The sequence below is a fragment of the Trachypithecus francoisi genome, unplaced genomic scaffold, assembly GCF_009764315.1.
Source record: "Trachypithecus francoisi isolate TF-2019V2 unplaced genomic scaffold, Tfra_2.0 Lachesis_group10, whole genome shotgun sequence".
Classification (NCBI taxonomy): domain Eukaryota; kingdom Metazoa; phylum Chordata; class Mammalia; order Primates; family Cercopithecidae; genus Trachypithecus; species Trachypithecus francoisi.
In genome coordinates, this window is record NW_022681455.1 from 97358035 (window position 1) to 97376006 (window position 17972).

A 17972-nucleotide genomic window follows, 5' to 3' on the forward strand; every position below is an offset into this window, starting at 1 on the left:
CCCCAGCTGTGAAGAAACGTGGTGCTGCGGGCCCTGCCCGTTCCCCAGGGGGATGTACTTGGGGAAAACAGACATTCAAGTGAGTCGCACGGAAGGTGCTGGTGCCCCAACTTCACGTGGCACCAGCTGGACCTGGGAGACCCTGCTGGAGCTCAGAGACCCTCCCGAAGCCCAGAGCTGGGCAGCTGTGGCCATCCGAATGCATTTTTGGAATTCTCCAGATAGTAGAAAAGTCACTTCCTGAAATAGTTGGAAGATATGGCTGAACAGCATTCCCAGGGCATCTTTTTATTCACGCAGCTTTGCACAGTTAAGAGAAGGGGCCTCCCCATAGGCAGTGGTGGAGTCTTGCTCCCAGGGCCTCCTGCACAGGGCAGGAGGCAGGACCAGAACACTGAGCTGGACAATGAATGAACAGGAACATATCACATTGCTGTGGCCACAGGCTGGCACAGGGCTGAAGAGGCAAGCCTGGCATGAAGCGGGTGGCCCGATGGGGAAGGGTCGCCCACTTAACAAATATATAACTGAGCCCGACTGTATCAGACTGTGTTCTGGGCACTGGGAAAAGGGGGGTGAACAAGACAGATCTGGCCTGCTTGTGAGCGAACATTCTAATGTGGGGAGACAAGCACATAAATCAGAAGATGCTGTTGGGACTGTGGAGGGCTCTGAAGACAGTAAAGTGGGGTGATGCGAGGAAGAGGCGTGGGCGGCCTGCCCTGGAGAAGTGACCAGGGAAGGAGGTGGATGAACTTGCCTGACTCAAAGGAAGTGACCAGGTGCAGAGCTGGGGCTGCTCTTTCCCCACTGGGTGGGGAGAACGTCAAGTGCAAAGGTTGGAGGCAGAAGTGAGCTTGGCGTTTTTTTAGGAATGGAAAGAAAGCCACAGGGCATCAGGGGTGAGCAAGGCGAGGGTGGGAGGAGGTGAGGTCGTGGGCTTGGCGAGGACTAGATCCCATGGGGCTTGTGGGCCATGGCTTTGTTTGGAAACGCTTCACAACAGAAGGTCCATTCTGGGTCATGTTTGTGCGGAAAGTGGGGAGGTCATTCTTAGGGTGGAAGGAGCTCTGAGGGACAGTAAACAGACTCGCTGTTCTGAAAACAAACCAGGAGCTTGGCGTGTGGAGAGGCCCCGTGGTAATCACTCCTCTGCTGCTTTTTCATGCTTTGCAGCACTTTGCCCATAGGGAGGAAGGGGGAGTGCCCCAGCTCTCTGTACATGGCCTGGCTGGAGACCCTGTCCCAGGACCTCAGACCTCCAGTCATCCTGATCCGAGGAAACCAGGAAAACGTGCTCACCTTTTACTGCCAGTAACTCCAGGCTTGGCCACCCCTGTCCACGGCTCTGGGTGCGTGGGATGAGTTGGAACTCGGCTGCCTCCAGTCCACAGGGATGAGACTCATGTTCTGTTGCACTTTAAGTGGCAGCATCTGATGATCTCACCGAAAAAGATGGTAGATATCCAAATCTGGCCGGACTCTGCTTCCATGGGACACATTCTCTGGGTCTTGATTTTATGGGCTAGAGAAATAGCAGATGGAGCTGCAAGGAAAACTCTCTAAAGGATCCTATTCCTTTTAAACGCTTTCTTTTGATTTTGATGACCATTAATTAAGAGTTCAGTCTTTGATTTGTATGCAAATTGGAGTCCGAATGCTGAGTGTGAATCTTGACAGTTTCTACAGACCTTCCTGGGTGAAAGTTCCTAAACCATGCCCTGCTTCCTCCAGTAGGAGAATGGCAGCCCCACCTGTAGGACCTACAGGTTCTCTAAGGAATGCAGGGCTCTCTCTGAGCCTTCACAGTCAGGCAATTTTTTTTTTTTTTTTTTTTTGAGATGGAGTTTTTTTTCTCTTGTCACCCAGGCTGCGGTATAATGGCACGATCTCAGGTCACTGCAATCTCCGCCTCCTGGGTTCAAGCATTTCTTCTGCCTCAGCCTCCCGAGTAGCTGGGATTACAGGCACCTGCCACCATGCCCAGCTAATCTTTGTATTTTTAGTAAAGACGAGGTTTCACCATGTTGACCAGGCTGGTCTCGAACTCCTGACCTCAGGTGATCCACCCGCCTCGGTCTCCCAAAGTGCTGGGGTTACAGGCCTGAGCCACTGTGCCCGGCCCAGGCAAATTTCTTGGCCACTTCTCACTCCCGTCACCTTCAATAATGGGTCTTTGATGTCTTCATTGGTTCTTTAGACGAGGGACTTTTTGAACTTTTTTGGTTGCAACCCACAGTAAGAAATATATTTCACACTGAGACTTGCAACGCACACACACAGAAACGACGAAAACAAAAATGTCACAAAACAATGCTTACCCTTCCCTGGGGGACGTCCTCCAGTATGTTCTGTTCTATTTATTTTTCACTGTTGGTTGCAATCCAATAAAATGACTTTGGGATCCACTCATGGATGGGGTGGGGATCCACACATTTGAAAGGCATGGCCACCTTTCTGTTGTGCCCTGCATTTGTCTACACACAGGGAGTCCGGCTGAGCTGGGTGTCATTGCCATTTTCCCAGCTCATCTTACGGGGAAGAAAAGCGGATTGACAGAACACATGAGGAGGGGTATTGATGGCAGGAGAGTCAAAAAAGAGTTTTAAAGAAGGGGCAAGGTCGAAGGAGTCTAGTGGCAAGTGGTAAGATTTCAGGCATGGTTAAGAACAGAGGGGGCCGGGCGCGGTGGCTCAAGCCTGTAATCCCAGCACTTTGGGAGGCCGAGACGGGCGGATCACGAGGTCAGGAGATCGAGACCATCCTGGCTAATACGGTGAAACCCCGTCTCTACTAAAAATACAAAAACTAGCCGGGCGAGGTGGTGGGCGCCTGTAGTCCCAGCTACTTGGGAGGCTGAGGCAGGAGAATGGCGGAAACCCAGGAGGCGGAGCTTGCAGTGAGCTGAGATCTGGCCACTGCACTCCAGTCCGGGTGACAGAGCGAGACTCCGCCTCAAAAAAAAAAAAAAAAAAAAAAAAAAAAAAAAAAAAAAAAAACAACAGAGGGCAAGGATGTCAAGAATGAGGACATGGAGAGGGGTGTAGAGATGGCAAGGTTGGCAAGGATCAGAAAGGCAGGAGCAGGTCCAAGCCAGCCCAAGACCAGGTGAAAGGAGAGGGGAGGAGGAGCCACCTGCAAGAGATGGAAAGAGCAGGCAGTAGAGGGGGCTGGCAGGGAGGGGCTGTTAAGAGTGGGGTTGGAGGTGGGAGAGAAGCTGGGACGAGGGAGATGGAGAAAGGACCTATACCTGGCTCACAGAAGGCATTCAGGTCACAACACATTGAACACCCCCAGTGTTTGAGCCCCCAAAGCTAGGGTGCAAGAGCACTGGCATCGAATGCCAGTGGGTGAGGCCAAGCGAAGGGGTATTTGCAGCTCTAGACATAACCAAGAAGCATAAAGGTGAGTTGTTTGCTGGTACGACGGCCTGTGCCTTCTTCCAATGGCTCTGGGGTGGCTGAAGGAACAGACACTTTTGGGTTTTGTCAGCTTCCTCCAAGACTGCTGCAGTGCCTACACTTTAGACTTCAGAAGACTAAAGATCTCCAGAATTTAGAAGGAGATCTGAAGTCTCCTTTTTGGAGTTACAACCCAAAGGATGTTAGCATTTCTCAGGTCATCAGACTGCAAAGCCCAGAAGGCTTGGGCCTCCCAGGCTGTTCTAAAGCCTCACTGTCTGACTGCCTTAGGGCCTGCTGCGAGGGACTGGGGCCTGGTCAAGCTGACTGGGAACAGCTCTCCTGCTCCGAGGGACCTGGAGGATGGGCCTGCCTCCGAGCCATTGAGCTGGACACTGGGACAATTCTTAACTCCAGATAAGGGGAAGCATCCCTTAGGGAATGCTGGCCTTTCTAGAGCCACATGGAAAACAATTTTCTGGTTCTTCAAACCTCAAGGAGTCCTTGGTCCAAAAAACAGAATGTTTTGGCTTTGGGTGTCAAAAAAAAAATTTCATGATGTCAGAAATAGTATGTTTTTAACAATAATAACAGCTTTATTAAAAAAAAAAAGCTTTAACAGCGAGGCCATAAACAATGAAATGAATAAAAACTATGGTCACTCAGTCAACGGAACTTACTTGTTTTGGAACACACTGTTTTTCAGCTCTGCTGAGTGTTTTGAAAAAAATTAACTATTGTTTTTCCAACCCTGGATTGAACTTTTCTCAGAGCCCCTACTGGTTCTGCAGGTCATAGTGCCAGATTTCGACATAAATATTTATAGGAGTCATTTATTTTCCCTTTGATTCTCTTCCATGCATTTGCAGACTCACAAGGAACCATTTTTGTCAGCCTTTATCAAAGTCTCCCAGCATTTCCCATCTTGCCTGACACAGAGAGGTAACAGGTTGAATGGAATGAGCCATGGCAAGGCCACCAGGAGACTGGGATTTGAGTTTCAGTGTCTCCCCAAAACTGGCTGTGTGACCTCAGATATGCCCCTTCACCTCTCTGGGAGCCCTCCAGCCGATGAAATGAAAGAATTGGACCAGAACAGGTGTCCCCAGCCAGCTGACCTGACAGTGACTGCTGTTTGGCCCAGGAGTGGTTGACAAAAATTATGGCTGCATCAGGAGGTGGGGGTTAAGGGGAAGGGGTACACATTCCTTGGTCACCCCCAACCCACTACCCTTCCCAGCCCACCACTTCCTACTCCCCTGTGGTGTAAGCCTTTGGATCCAAGGATTTTGAGTTTCTCTAGATCATTATTTGGCCTATTAGGGTAAGAGATATAGGGTCACACTGCCTCTCTGTCCCTGCCTTTGGATGACAAAATGCTTCCCATTTAGGAGTTTGTGCAGTAGGAAGTACTATCCATGAAGCCTTCCCTTCCTCTGTGCTGGCAGAGGAGGGAACCATCAGGGTCAGGGCCAGGCTCAGCCCCAGCGGCCGCCCCAGCAGGGGCTCCTCCCATCTCTCCCCCGGGATCCACTGCCCAGTTAGCTCCCAGTTTTGCCCTCTGCATTTCAGCCTCCAGATTTAGTATCCTCCCTCAGTGCCTGCCCAGACTTGCTATGGCTTTGAAGTAATTACAGTACCACCTATTTTTCACCCAATGGGCTCTCTGGGGTCTGCTTACCCAGGCAAAAAGCTGTGGGCCGCCTTAGCACATGGAGAGTCCCAGTGCAGATGAATTTCCTTCTAAACCCCTGCCTGGACTGTCCAGAGTGGTGAGGGGCAGGAGGGGCTCACAGGGATGAGACCAGCTGGAATGTTCCAGAAGAACCGCCTGGCTGGGAGGCCTTCAGGCACATGCAAAGCAGCCAGGTTTGGTTCATAGCTGTGTATAGCTCAGGATGTCAGGGAAAAAATGCTGCCAACTCCAAGAATGTTCACAGAAATGGGGCGCAGGAAAGCCCAGCCACCAGCTTCATTGGTAATTTCCCACTTGAAGTGAGGTTTCATCCTGTGACCGAAAGCAAAAGTACAACATACACACCCACTTCCTAAAAGGGAGCCATCACAAATACAGTTCTATAAATACTCTCAGAAGAACCACCTGGCTGGGAGGCCAGAAAGCAAAATGTCTGATAGATGAAAGACAGTAGCAAGGAAGGACAAGTGGTTTTATTCTAACTCATGAAAGTTACAAATAAAACATTCTATGTTTGCAAAGGAGGGAGCAAACGCATAAGGTCAAGGGTATTAGGAAAGTCTTTATAGGGAACATGGTGTACAAAAGGGGTACACATTCCTTGGTCATCCCCAACCCACTGCCCTTCTCAGCCCATCACTTCCTACTCCCCTGTGGTGTGAGCCTTTGGATCCAAGGATTTCGAGTTTCTCTAGATCATTTTTTGGCCTAATAGGTTCCAGAGATTGGTGGGATTCAACAGAAAGACAGAAATGAGAGCTGGGGTGGGAAGAAGGCTTTCCAGGCAGCAGGGGTAGCTTGAGCAAAAGACAGAGGAAGGATTGCCCTGGGCATGTTTGGAGAACAAGAAACAAGCCAGTTTTCCTGGAGCGTGAGGCAAGTGTGCATAGGAAAGCAAGACTGGGCCGGGCGCCGTGGCCCATGCCTGTAATCCCAACACTGTGGGAGGCCAAGGTAGGGTGATCACCTGAGCCTATGAGTTTGAGACCATCCTGGGCAACATGATGAAACCCTATCTTTACAAAAAAAAAAAAATTAGCTGGATGTGGTGGTGCGCACCTGTGGCTTCAGCTACTCCGGAAGCTGAGGTGGGAGGATCGCTTGAACCTGAGAGGTTGAAGCTGCAGTGCTGTAATTGTGCCACTGCTCTCCAACCTGGGTGACAGAGCAAGACTCTATCTCAAAATAAATAAGTAAGTAAATAAATAAATAAATAAAAGAGCAGGAGAAGTAGCAGTCATGTAATATGAAGGGCAGAGTAACAGGCTTAATGCTGAAGGGAAAGAGAAAGCAAATTGATTTGAGTTTGGTACTTTAAGTGTGAGAATGCCCAGGTGGTCAGACCTGTGGTCCGGGAGCCTGGGAAGAGCTCAAGGTGTTCCCTGTTAGCCTGCAGCTCTTTGAGAGCAGTGACCGTAAACAGATTTGGGAGTCATGGTCATGGTCAGGGACATGGAAGTCATAGCTTGGGTGAGATCAAGAGAGAAAGTACAAAGAAAGAACAGGGCTAGACCTTGGGAAGGGCTATATTTAGGAGGCAGAGTGAAGAAGGGTCAGTGGTGAGGCAGACTTGAAAAGAGCATTGGAGGGACAGGAAGAAAACTCAGATCACCGAGGAGGCACCAGAGAAGGGGATGAAAGAAGCTCAGAGTCGACCACGTAGTACCTGTCTGCAAAGGGGCTGGAGCCACTGAAGGTGCTGTTGAATTTGGGGTTGTGGCATCACTAGGAGCCTTGCAGGGAATAATTAGGTAAAGCGGCAGGTCAAGGGCCAGGGATTGAGGAAGGAATTTGTAGACAGGAAAAGAAAAGAGCAGCCCTGCTTAGAGACTTCATACTTGAGTAAGTCAGCAATGGAGATATTGAGAGAAATAGAGTGGAAACCCGAGGGAATAGTAGACTCAAGGAAAGGTGCTTTGACTGTTGTTATCATAGGGCATGTATTAGGGTAATGCTAAGCTATGCTGCAGTAACAAATTGTCCTCTCAATGTGAGAGGCTTACATGACAAAGTTCTGTTTCTGTTACAAATATTCCTACCACAGTCAGGCAGCTCTTCAGGGTTCCTCTTCTCTACATCAGGACTCAACGATCAAACTTACACCTGTCTCGGGAAGCCACCACCTTGACCAGTAGCTTCCAGCTCACTGAAGAAGGGAAAAGAGAGCTGGAGGGTCACACACTGGCTTTTAAATGCTTCCACCCAGAAGCGATGTTATTTATTTCCACTCAAAGCCCATTAGCCAAAGCCAAATAGTCACATGGCTCCACCTAACTGCAAGAGTGCTGTGAAATTTGGGGGAAGATGTGAATATTCATTGAACAATAAATGTCTCTGTTACAGAGTGAGGATGAGTAATAGAGACGTGAGTGTATCGATAGGTCAGAGGGGAGAGACTGACGATGCAAGGAAAAGAATAACTGCAGAAAAGGTAGCGATGATGAATCAACAAAATGGGGGACATTTTTGCCACACTGCAGGAAAGGTGTAGCTGAAGTCTGGTAGCCCTGGGGTGCAAAACTCTCAGGACCCTTGCCCTTGTGATCTGCCCTAGCAGGGCCCCTGAGCACCAGGTCAGAAAGCAAACATGGAAATTGCAGGTGACATGTTCCCTAGCAATGGGGCTGGCCAAGCAAAGAGGAAAGGACAAGGCATGAGGGAGGGATTCAAGAAGGATGACCGTGAGCTCCCAGGGGGATGGGGAGACCGGAAGTGAGCTGCAAGACTTGACAAGATTTGAAATGCTAGTAGCATAAAGACAAAAAGAACCTGCAGGCTGGGCGTGGTGCCTCATGCTTGTAATCCCAGCACTTTGGGAGGCCAAGGCAGGTGGATTACTTGAGGCCAGGAGTTTGAGACCAACCTGGCCAACAAGGTGAAACCCCATCTCTATGAAAAAAAAAAAAAAAAAATTAGCCGGGCATGGTGGTGGCCACCTGTAGTCCCTGCTACTCAGGAGGCTGAGGCAGGAGAATTGCTTGAATCCAGGAGGCAGAGGTTGCAGTGAGCCAAGATGGTGTCACCGCACTCCAGCCTGGGCCACACAGTGAGACTCTGTCTCAAAAAAACCCCAGAACAACAACAGCAACAAAAACATGCAGTGGGGCGGGCACAGTAGCTCACACCTATAATCCCTGCCTTTTGGGAGGTCAAGGCAGGCGGATCACTTGAGGTCAGGAGTTCTAGACTAGCTAGGCAACATGGTAAAACCCCCATCTCTACTAAAAATGCAAAAATTAGCCAGGCGTGGTGGCATGCACCTGTAGTCCCAGCTACTTGGGGGCTGAGGCAGGAGGATGGCTTAAACCAAGGAGGTTGAGCCTGCAGTGAGCTGAGATGGTGCCACTGAACTCCAGCCTGGGCAACAGAGTGAGACCCTGTCTCAAAAACAAACAACAACAACAAAGAAGAATATGCAGTCGATGTGGGAGACGGGGAGATGGAGAAGAACGAAGTTTGTGGTCAGTACGTGTGCACTTCACAGCCTGATACTCTGGAGGAACTAAACATCTTGAGCACACCAAACTCTATGGTGTCCACCAATTGCCTATGAGGTCTACAAAGGTGGGACTTGAGATGCACCTTTTAGTTGCTGGATGGGAGGGAGACCAGGGGAGGGCCCAGGGCAGCTGGAGGGGACTCAGGGTGGGGACTGTGGACCCAATAGGCACAGGGGTATTTCAATATCTTAACTGCTGAAACAGCTGAAAGACTGCATGTCAGCTTTGAGGGTGAACATATCTGACTCATCTCTTACCCTAGGGTGCAGCACAGCTTAGCAGAGTAGACACCCAATAAATGTCTGCAGAATGAATGAATGAAGAACAAATGAATGGATCATACCAATGGGTGGTAGAGCAAAGTGGAGACAAGATAAAGGGAAGTGAGCTAAATATCGTGAGAGTGTGAGCTGGACGCTGGAGTTGTTAAGGTGGGCAAGGGGTGGAGGGGAAGCTTGTGAGCCAGTTGTCAAAGTGCTGAGTGAGATCTTGAGAGAGAGCCCTGGAGGTCAATAGGTTGTACTTGCAGACAGGTAAACCTTCAGATCAGAAAAGGGAGCTGAATGATGACAGCACGTGGACACGTGGGAGGGAACGACACAGACTGGGGCCTGTCAGTGTGGGAGGAGGGTGAGGGGAGGGAGAGAATTAGGGAGAATAGCTAATGGATGCTGGACTTAATACCCAGGTGGCCAGGTGCGGTGGCTCATGCCTGTAATCCCAGTACTTTGGGAGGCCGAGGCAGGCAGATTGCTTGAGGCCAGGAGTTTGAGACCAGCCTGGCCAACATGGTAAAACCCTATCTCTACTGAAAATACCAAAATTAGCCAGGCATGGTGGCGGGCACCTGTAATCCCAGCTACTCGGGAGGCTGAGGGAGGTGAATCTCTTAAATCCAGAAGGCGGAGGCTGCAGTGAGCCGAGATTGCACCACTGCACTCCAGCCTGGGTGACAGTGAGACCCCATCTCAAAAAAAAAAAAAAACAAAACAAAAAAGAAAAAGAAAAAGAAATACCCAGGTGATGGGATGATCTCTGCGGCAAACAACCATGGCACACATTTACCTATGTAACAAACCTGCATAACCTGTTCGTGTACCCCAGAACTTAAAATAAAAATTGAAATAAAAAGGAAAAGAAAAGAAAATGATGCTAAGTTATGCACCAAATTAGATGCAGGTATGCTCTTATAAGCACACCTAGGAGGTGGGCTGGGTGGGAAGAGCCTCGTTCAGTGGGGTGATATTCCGGGTCCTTTCCTGGAAAAAGACAGGGTTGGTTAATGTCAGGAGTACTAGGGCAAGGTATGTATGGGGGAGGGGACTGGAGCCTGTACACAGAGAACTACACCCAGGGGTTAATTCCAGAGATCTCAGTGATGGATATGGGCCTAGGGCAGGAAAGGTCAACTGGGCCTCGTCAGAGATAAGAGTTGGAGGAGTAAGTGCAGTTGTTTGCAATGGGCTGATAAAGACAGGAGGGTAGGGCCGGGCGCAGTGGCTCAAGCCTATAATCCCAGCACTTTGGGAGGCCGAGACGGGCGGATCACAAGGTCAGGAGATCGAGACCATCCTGGCTAACACGGTGAAACCCCGTCTCTACTAAAAAAAAAAAATACAAAAAAAAACGAGCCGGGCGAGGTCGCGGGCGCCTCTAGTCCCAGATACTCCGGAGGCTGAGGCCGGAGAATGGTGTAAACCCGGGGGGCGGAGCTTGCAGTGAGCTGAGATCCGGCCACTGCACTCTAGCCTGGGCAACAGAGTGAGACTCCATCTCAAAAAAAAAAAAAAAAAAAAAGACAGGAGGGTAAGTCCAGGACTTAATGTGAGGGCTGAGCAAGCGGAAATAAATTCCTGGAGGAGATCAAAAAGTCCCACCATTTGAACAAAAATGTTGCCCTAAGCTATTTCTGGTATCTTATGCATCTTTGCTGAAGTGCTGGGTCTAGTCCTCTGAAGTCAACTTGGGGAAGGTGGGAGTTTTCCTGGGGGAAGAAAGAAAGAAAGTAACACGGGATCAAAATCCTACTTAGGGTATAGAATATTCTGTGTACAAGAAAAGGTACATGAGGCCGGGCATGGTAGCTTACGCCTGTAATCCCAGCACGTCAGGAGGCCGAGGCCAGTGAATCACCCGGGGTCAGGAGTTTGAAACCAGCCTGGCCAGCATGGTGAAACCCCGTCTCTACTGAAACTACACAAATTAGCCGGACGTGATGGCAGGCACATGTAATCCCAGCTACTCGGAAGGCTGAGCCAGGAGAGTTGCTAGAACCCAGGAGGCAGAGATTGCAGTGAGCCAAGATTGTGCCATTGCAGTCCAGCCTGGGCAGCAAGAGTGAAGCTCCATCTCAAAAAAAGAAAAAAAAAAAAAAAAGAAAAGAAAAGGTACACGACATTAAGATATATATTTTTTCTTTTCTGTTTAAAGTAAAACCTGGACAGCAATCAGAATATTTAGAAGGAAGCTATGATGGGGGAAAAAGAATGTGGGCTTCAGAGGTTACCTGGGGCCTCCAAGTTCAGCCATGACCCTTGCCCTAGATGCTGACCTGGAGGGCGGGATCCACCTGACTCTTGTTTGTCCTGGGTCCAAACCTGGTCAGCCAAGGACAGTCATAAACCTGGCATGCTCTAGGGCAAAAGCAAGTATTTACTGCTGGAGAGATGATCAAATCAGGTAGATAACCTCCCATCTACTCATCCTCTCCAGGATCTAAGTCCTTTCTTGGGGTAATCAGTGAAGGTTTCCTCTGTGTGGTGAAGGTTGTTTTATTGACTTCCTTCCACTCTTGGAAGAAAGGCTGGAGAGTAGCACTCAGAACTGGGAAGCCCAAGCAGGGTTTTTTCTTTCTTTCTTCTCTTATTTTATTAGAGAGAGAGAGAGAGAGAGAGAGAGAGAGTCTCACTGTGTTGCCCAGGCTGGTCTTGAACTCCTGGCCTCGAGTGATCCTCCAGCTTCAGCCTCCCAAAGTGCTGGGATTATAGGCATGAGCCACCATGCCAGGCCAAGGTCTTTAAAAAATTATGGTAAAAGACATAACACAAAATTCACCATTTTAACTATTTTATTTTATTTTTTTGAGACAAAGTCTCACTCTCTCGCCCAGGCTGGAGTGCAGTGGTGGGCTCTCAGCTCACTGCAACCTCCACTTCCCAGGTTCAAGCGATTCTTGTGCCTCAGCCTCCCAAGTAGCTGGGATTACAGGCACATGCCACCAGGCCCAGCTACTTTTTGTTTTTTGTTTTTTTTTTTCTGTAGAGACGGGGTTTCGCCACGTTGGCCAGGCTGGTCTCCAACTCCTGACCTTGGGTGATCCGCCCGCCTCGGCCTCCCAAAGTGCTGGGATTACAGGTGTGAGCCACTGTGCTCGGCCTTAACTATTTTAAAGTGTAATTCAGTGGTATTTAGTACATTCACAGTGTTGTGCAACCATCACCACTATCTCATTCCAAAACATTCTCATCGCCCCAAAAGGAAATCCTGGACCTATTAAGCAGTAAATCCCCACTAACCCCTGGCAAGCATTCATCTGCTTTCTGTGTCTATGGATTTGCCTGTTCTAGATATTTCATATAAGTAGATACAATATGTGGCCTTATGTGGCCTTTTGTGTCTGACTTTTTCACTTAGCATCGTGTTTTCAAGGCTCGTCCATATTGTAGCATGCATCAGCACTTCATCCCTGTTTAAGGCTGAATAATATTGCATTGTGTGGATATACTGTATTTTGCTTATTCATTCAGTTGGTGGACCTTTGGGTGGTTTCCACCTTTTGTGCTATTATAAATAACGCTGCTATGAATATTCATGGACAAATTTTTGTGAAAAGTGCTTTCAATTCTTTTGGGTAGATAGATATCTAGGAGAGGCATTGTTGGGTCATCTGGTAATTCTGTGTTGACTTATCCAGCAACTCTGGGTATGCTGTAAAACTTTCTAAGGGCTGAGTTTAACTATCAGACCCATTGTTCTGCTGCCATAGCTTGGCCCCCGTTGTCAGTCTTGACTGGTCATACCCTTTGGTGTCTCCTATTCAAGAGACACTTTGAGGTTCTCAAAAACTAGCTCAGTTTTCATTTTCTTCCATTTAAAAACTGTGTGTAACAAACACCTTTAAGAATCAGGTAACAGCTGGGCGTGGTGGCTCATGCCTCCAATCCCAGCACTTTGGGAGGCTGAGGTGGGTGGATCACAAGGTCAAGAGATCGAGACCATCCTGGCCAACATGGTGAAACCCTGTCTCTACTAAAAATACAGAAATTGGCTGGCATGGTAGCGGGCGCCTGTAGTCCCAGCTACTCAGGAGGCTGAGGCAGGAGAATTGCTTGAACCCGGGTGGCAGAGATTGCAGTGGGCTGAGATCATGCCGTTGCACTCCAGCCTGGTGACAGAGCGAGATTCCATCTCAAAAAAAAAAAAAGAAGAAGAAGAAGAATCAGGTGGCACAGGGGAGTAGCAGGGAAGTGGGTGCCCCAAGTCCTCAAAAGTTGATAACCACAGTCTCAAATTCCCCTTCCTTCAAACAAAAACACTTCCCCTTCATGGGCCACAGTGTTAAGGGAGGATTTGCCTTGGGGCTAAAGAAGGTGGTTCATGTGGGTGGCCAAATTAGGACTTCAGACTTCAGAATGACATAAAAAGCACAGATTCTGGTTGGAGTTTAAATGACTTCAAAAAAAAAAAAAAAAGAAAAAGAAAACAAAAACCAAGAGTTCAAAAAACAAAGTATGGAAGTTCAGGAGGGCCTAAGACACCAGACTGTTTCAAATAAAACATGAGTACTGGCAATGATCTCTTGCTGACTCAGGTTTTGCAAAGGCCCATTCTCTACCTTCGCAGCCTGATTATAAAATAAGATAGGCCTTGGTTCTTCCATTCCTGTCTGCATCTCAGAATGCAAACATGAATTCGATCACAGCAGAGAGACAGCAACACTGCAGCACTACCACAATCAAGTTAAAGAGTTTCCATGTTTCTTTCATTTCCACATTTCCAGAGATTCCATTGAACACTGTGGATTTCCCTTCAGCTTACTAACTTGCATTCCCTCACATGCTTTCTCTCCCACTTTATTTCTTTTTTCTATTTTTTTTTTTTTTTCTGAGACGGAATCTCGTCCCATCACCAAGCTGGAGTGCAGTGGCACAATCTTGGCTCACTGCAACCTCCGCTTCCCGGGTTCAAGCAATTCTCCTGCCTTAGCCTCTCGAGTAGCTAGGATTACAGGTGGGTGCCACCACACCCAGCTAATTTTTGTATTTTTAGTAGAGACAGGGTTTCACCATGTTAGTTAGGCTGGTCTCCATCTCATGACCTTGTGATCCACCCGCCTCACCCTCCCAAAGTGCTGGGATTATAGGCATGAACCACCGCACCTGGCCTTTTTTTTTTTTTTTTTTGAGATGGAGTCTTGCTCTGTTGCCCAGTCTAGAGTGCAGTGGTGTGATCTTGGCTTACTGCAACCTCTGCCTCCTGAGGTTCAAGCAATTCTCCTGTCTCAGCCTCCCAAGTAGCTGGGATTACAGGCACCCACCACCACGCCTGGCTAATTTTTGTATTTTTAGTAGAGACACAGTTTCGACATGTTGGCCAGGCTGGTCTCAAATTCCTGACCTCAGGTGATCTGCCTGCCTTGGCTTCCCAAAGAGCTGGGATTACAGGCATGAGCCGCCGTGCCTGGCCCACATTTCCTCTTGAATGAACTGATCAGTCTCCTGGCCTCGAGTCTCTCCCCCTCCATAATGACGTGGATCCATACTGATTCTGATCTGTCCTTTCTACTGCTCAAAAACCTCCCATGTCCACAAAATAAGGCCCAAACTCCCAAGGGTGACCATTCAAAGTCTTTTCTGAGCTGGCCCCAATACTTTTTTCCAGTCTTACCACTCATTATTATCTGATATTGTCATTATTATAATGATAATGATGTGGTCATTATTCTTATTTAAAAGTATACCCTGGCCAGGCATGGTGGCTCACGCCTGTAATCCCAGCACTTTGGGAGGCCAAGGCAGGCAGATCATCTGATATCAGGAGTTCGAGACCAGCCTGGCCAACACGGAGAAACCTCGTCTCTATTAAAAATACAAAAAAATTAGCCAGGCATGGTGGCAGGCATAATCCCAGCTACTTGGGAGGCAGAGGTAGGAGAATCACTGGAACCCAGGAGGCGGAGGTTGCAGTGAGCTGAGATCACGCCACTGCACTCCAGCCTGGGTGACAAGAGCGAGACTCCATCTCAAAAAACAAAAACAAAGTTCTTGCAGTGATTTTGTTGCACAGCCAGATTTGGGAACCACTGTACTGGACTCAGTCCAGTCCTCTAAATATTAATGGCTAATATTTACTGAGCACGTAGTAAATGTCTGGGTTTGTCCCAAGAACTTAACAACTTTGTACTATTTAAGCCTCACAAAAACCCTATGAAACAGAAGATACTATTATTATTATTCCTATATTTCCTATTTTACAGATGAGGAAAATTAGGTAGAGAGGTTAAGTAACTTGCTTAAGGTCACATAGTAAAAGCTGGGTTTGAAAACAAGCAGCTGGGGTCTGGCCCCGTGAGTTTAACCAGTGAGCTCTACCTGCCCATTCAAATTCTGCATATAAAGTCACTGGCACTCCATGGTGTTTAGTCAGTAATTGCTGCCATTATTACTTTTATTCAAATATCACCCATCCTTCAGAATTCAGCTCAAATTCTACCTCTTCCATCAAGTTTTCTCTGACTCCCTTTCTTCTTTTCTCAATGTAATCATAAATCCTTCAGAAATGTATTTGACTTTGGGATAGCCTTTTATTTCTGTGTTTTTGTTAGCATCCTCATTATACTTGTAAAGTCATTGAGAGTAGGGTCGGCCGGGCGCAGTGACTCAAGCCTGTAATCCCAGCACTTTGGGAGGCCGAGACGGGCGGATCACGAGGTCAGGAGATCGAGACCATCCTGGCTAACATGGTGAAACCCCGTCTCTACTAAAAATACAAAAAACTAGCCGGGCGAGGTGGCGGGCGCCTGTAGTCCCAGCTACTCAGGAGGCTGAGGCAGGAGAATGGCATAAACCTGGGAGGCGGAGCTTGCAGTGAGCCGAGATCCGGCCACTGCACTCCAGCCTGGGCGACAGAGAGAGACTCCGTCTCAACAACAACAACAACAACAAAAAAAAAATTAAAAAAAAAAAAAAAGAGAGTAGGGTCATGCTGTGTTTATCTCTCTATTCCTGGCACATTTGTTGACCTGAATTTAACATTTTCCTAAATGTGCTATAAGCAGAATCACCGAATTTCTCTCTCTCTTTTTTTTTTAATTGGAGACTGAGTCTTGCTCTGTCTCCCAGACTGGAGTGCAGTGGCATGATCTCAGCTCACTGCAACCACTGCCTCCCAGGTTCAAGAGATTCCTGCCTCAGCCACCCGAGTAGCTGGGATTACAGGTGCCCGCCACCATGCCTGACTATTTTTTTCTATTTTTAGTAGAGACAACATTTTACTATGTTGGCCAGGCTGGTCTCGAACTCCTGTCCTGAAGTTATCTGCTTGCCTGCTGGGATTACAGGCATGAGCCACCACTCCTGTCCCCAAATTTCTTTAAAAGGAGCTATCTCATTGGGAGATAACTCAAGAGAGAATCACAGAAATTGGATTGTCTTTTCCCTAGGGGAAAAAAATGCAAAATCACACTCCTGAACTTTCTTTCTTCTGAATGGGAAGGGATAAGATATCTTGACGTCTTAAGGGGCCCTGAGGCTTGTCACTGCAGGTGAGGGGAAACCGCACTCCTGGCATATTTGATTTCTCAATGCAGCTGTCGCCTCCTGCCTCGCCGCCTCCTTTAAGGCCTATGTTGGTTTTACCTGGGCTTGCTCCACTGGTTAGCTTCTCCCTAGTTGCAAGACTACCAGATCATAATCAGTTATTATCTCCCATCCTGGTGTATGAAAAGCTACAGAATTTGTGGGGCCCAGTGCAAAATGAAAATGTAGGGCTTCTGTTTAAAACTTATTAAGAATTTAAAGATAACAGCAGAGCATTAAACCAAGCACGGGGCCCCATCTACTACATGCGGCCCATGAAGCCAGCTTTGATGAAAAAAGGGTTAGGCCAGGCGGTGTCTCGCACCTGTAATCCCAGAACTTTGGGAGGCCAAGGCAGGTGGATCACTTGAAGCCAGGAGTTCGAGACCAGCCTAGCCAACATGGTGAAACCCTGTCTCTACTAAAAATACAAAAACTAGCCTGGCGTGGTGGCGGGCACCTGTAATTCCAGCTACTTGGGAGGCTGAGGCAGGAGAATTGCTTGAACCCGGGAGGTGGAGTTTGCAGTGAGCCGAGATCATGCCACTGTACTCCAGCCTGGGCAACAGAGCAAGACTCCGTCTCAAAAAACAAAAAACGATCAGAGCCTTCTCAGCAGACCAAAACCAAATGCAGAAAGCTGAGTGTGGGGACAATTTATTTCCAAAGCCCTCAACCTCTCATCTTAATATAAAGACAGCTGAGAAAGAAACCACCCTGTATTCTGTGTTATATTAAGGTTGACTACTGTGGGCTGAACTGAATCCTCCAAAGAGATGCTGAGGCCCTAAACAGTACCCGTGAATGTGGCAGCATTGGGAAATAGGGCCTTTGCAGATGATGGAGTTAAGATGAGGTTATTAGTGTGGGTTCTGATCCACGATGACTGGTACTCTTATGGAAAGAGGAAATGTGGACACAGAGCCAGACATGCACACAGGGAAGATGATGTGAAGAGATCTACACAAGGAGAACCCATGAGAAGATGAAGGCAGGCTGGGGTGATGCTTCTATATGCCAAGGAACGTCAAAGAGTGCCAGCAGGCCGGGGGCGCTGGCTCATGCCTTAATCCCAGCACTTTGGGAGGCCAAGGGGGGCAGATCATGAGGTCAGGAGTTTGAGACCAGCCTGGTCAACATGGTGAAACCCCATCTCTACTAAAAATACAAAAATTAGCCGAGCATGGTGGCAGGCACCAGTAGTCCTAGTTACTCGGGAGACTGAGGCAGGAGAATTGCTTGAACCTGGGAGGTGGAGGTTGCAGTGAGCCAAGATCGTGCCACTGTACTCCAGCCTGTGCAACAGAGCAAGACTGTCTCAAAAAAAAAAAAAAAGAAAAGAAAAGAAAAAAAGTGCCAGCAAACCACCCAGATAGGAGAGGGGCCTGGAAGATTCTCCCCTGAGACCTCAGAAGGAACTAACCCTGCGGACACCTTGATCTCAAACTTCCAGTTTCCAGAACCAAGACAATAGATTTCTGTTTCTTAAGCCAGCCATCCCCAGCCTTTTTGGCACCAGGGACCAGTTTTGTGGAAGACAGTTTTTCCACAGACCAGGGGTGGGGTGGGGGGCACGGTT

General features: G+C 48.3%; 1 protein-coding gene across 6 annotated transcripts in view; it reads left to right on the forward strand.

Annotated features, from left to right (window-relative positions):
• SLC12A3 (solute carrier family 12 member 3) overlaps positions 1-2446 on the forward strand; it is a 50440-nt gene extending 47994 nt beyond the window's left edge. For 5 of the 6 annotated variants that reach the window (XM_033218475.1, XM_033218479.1, XM_033218480.1 and 2 more), the window contains one exon: positions 1177-1864. In XM_033218475.1, the coding sequence (XP_033074366.1) occupies positions 1177-1318 (142 nt within the window). In that variant the 3' untranslated portion in view covers positions 1319-1864. Of the gene's footprint in view, positions 1-1176 lie in introns of all 6 variants that reach the window. The other variant, XM_033218477.1, reaches the window with a different exon arrangement.
• The last annotated feature ends 15526 nt before the right edge of the window (positions 2447-17972 follow it).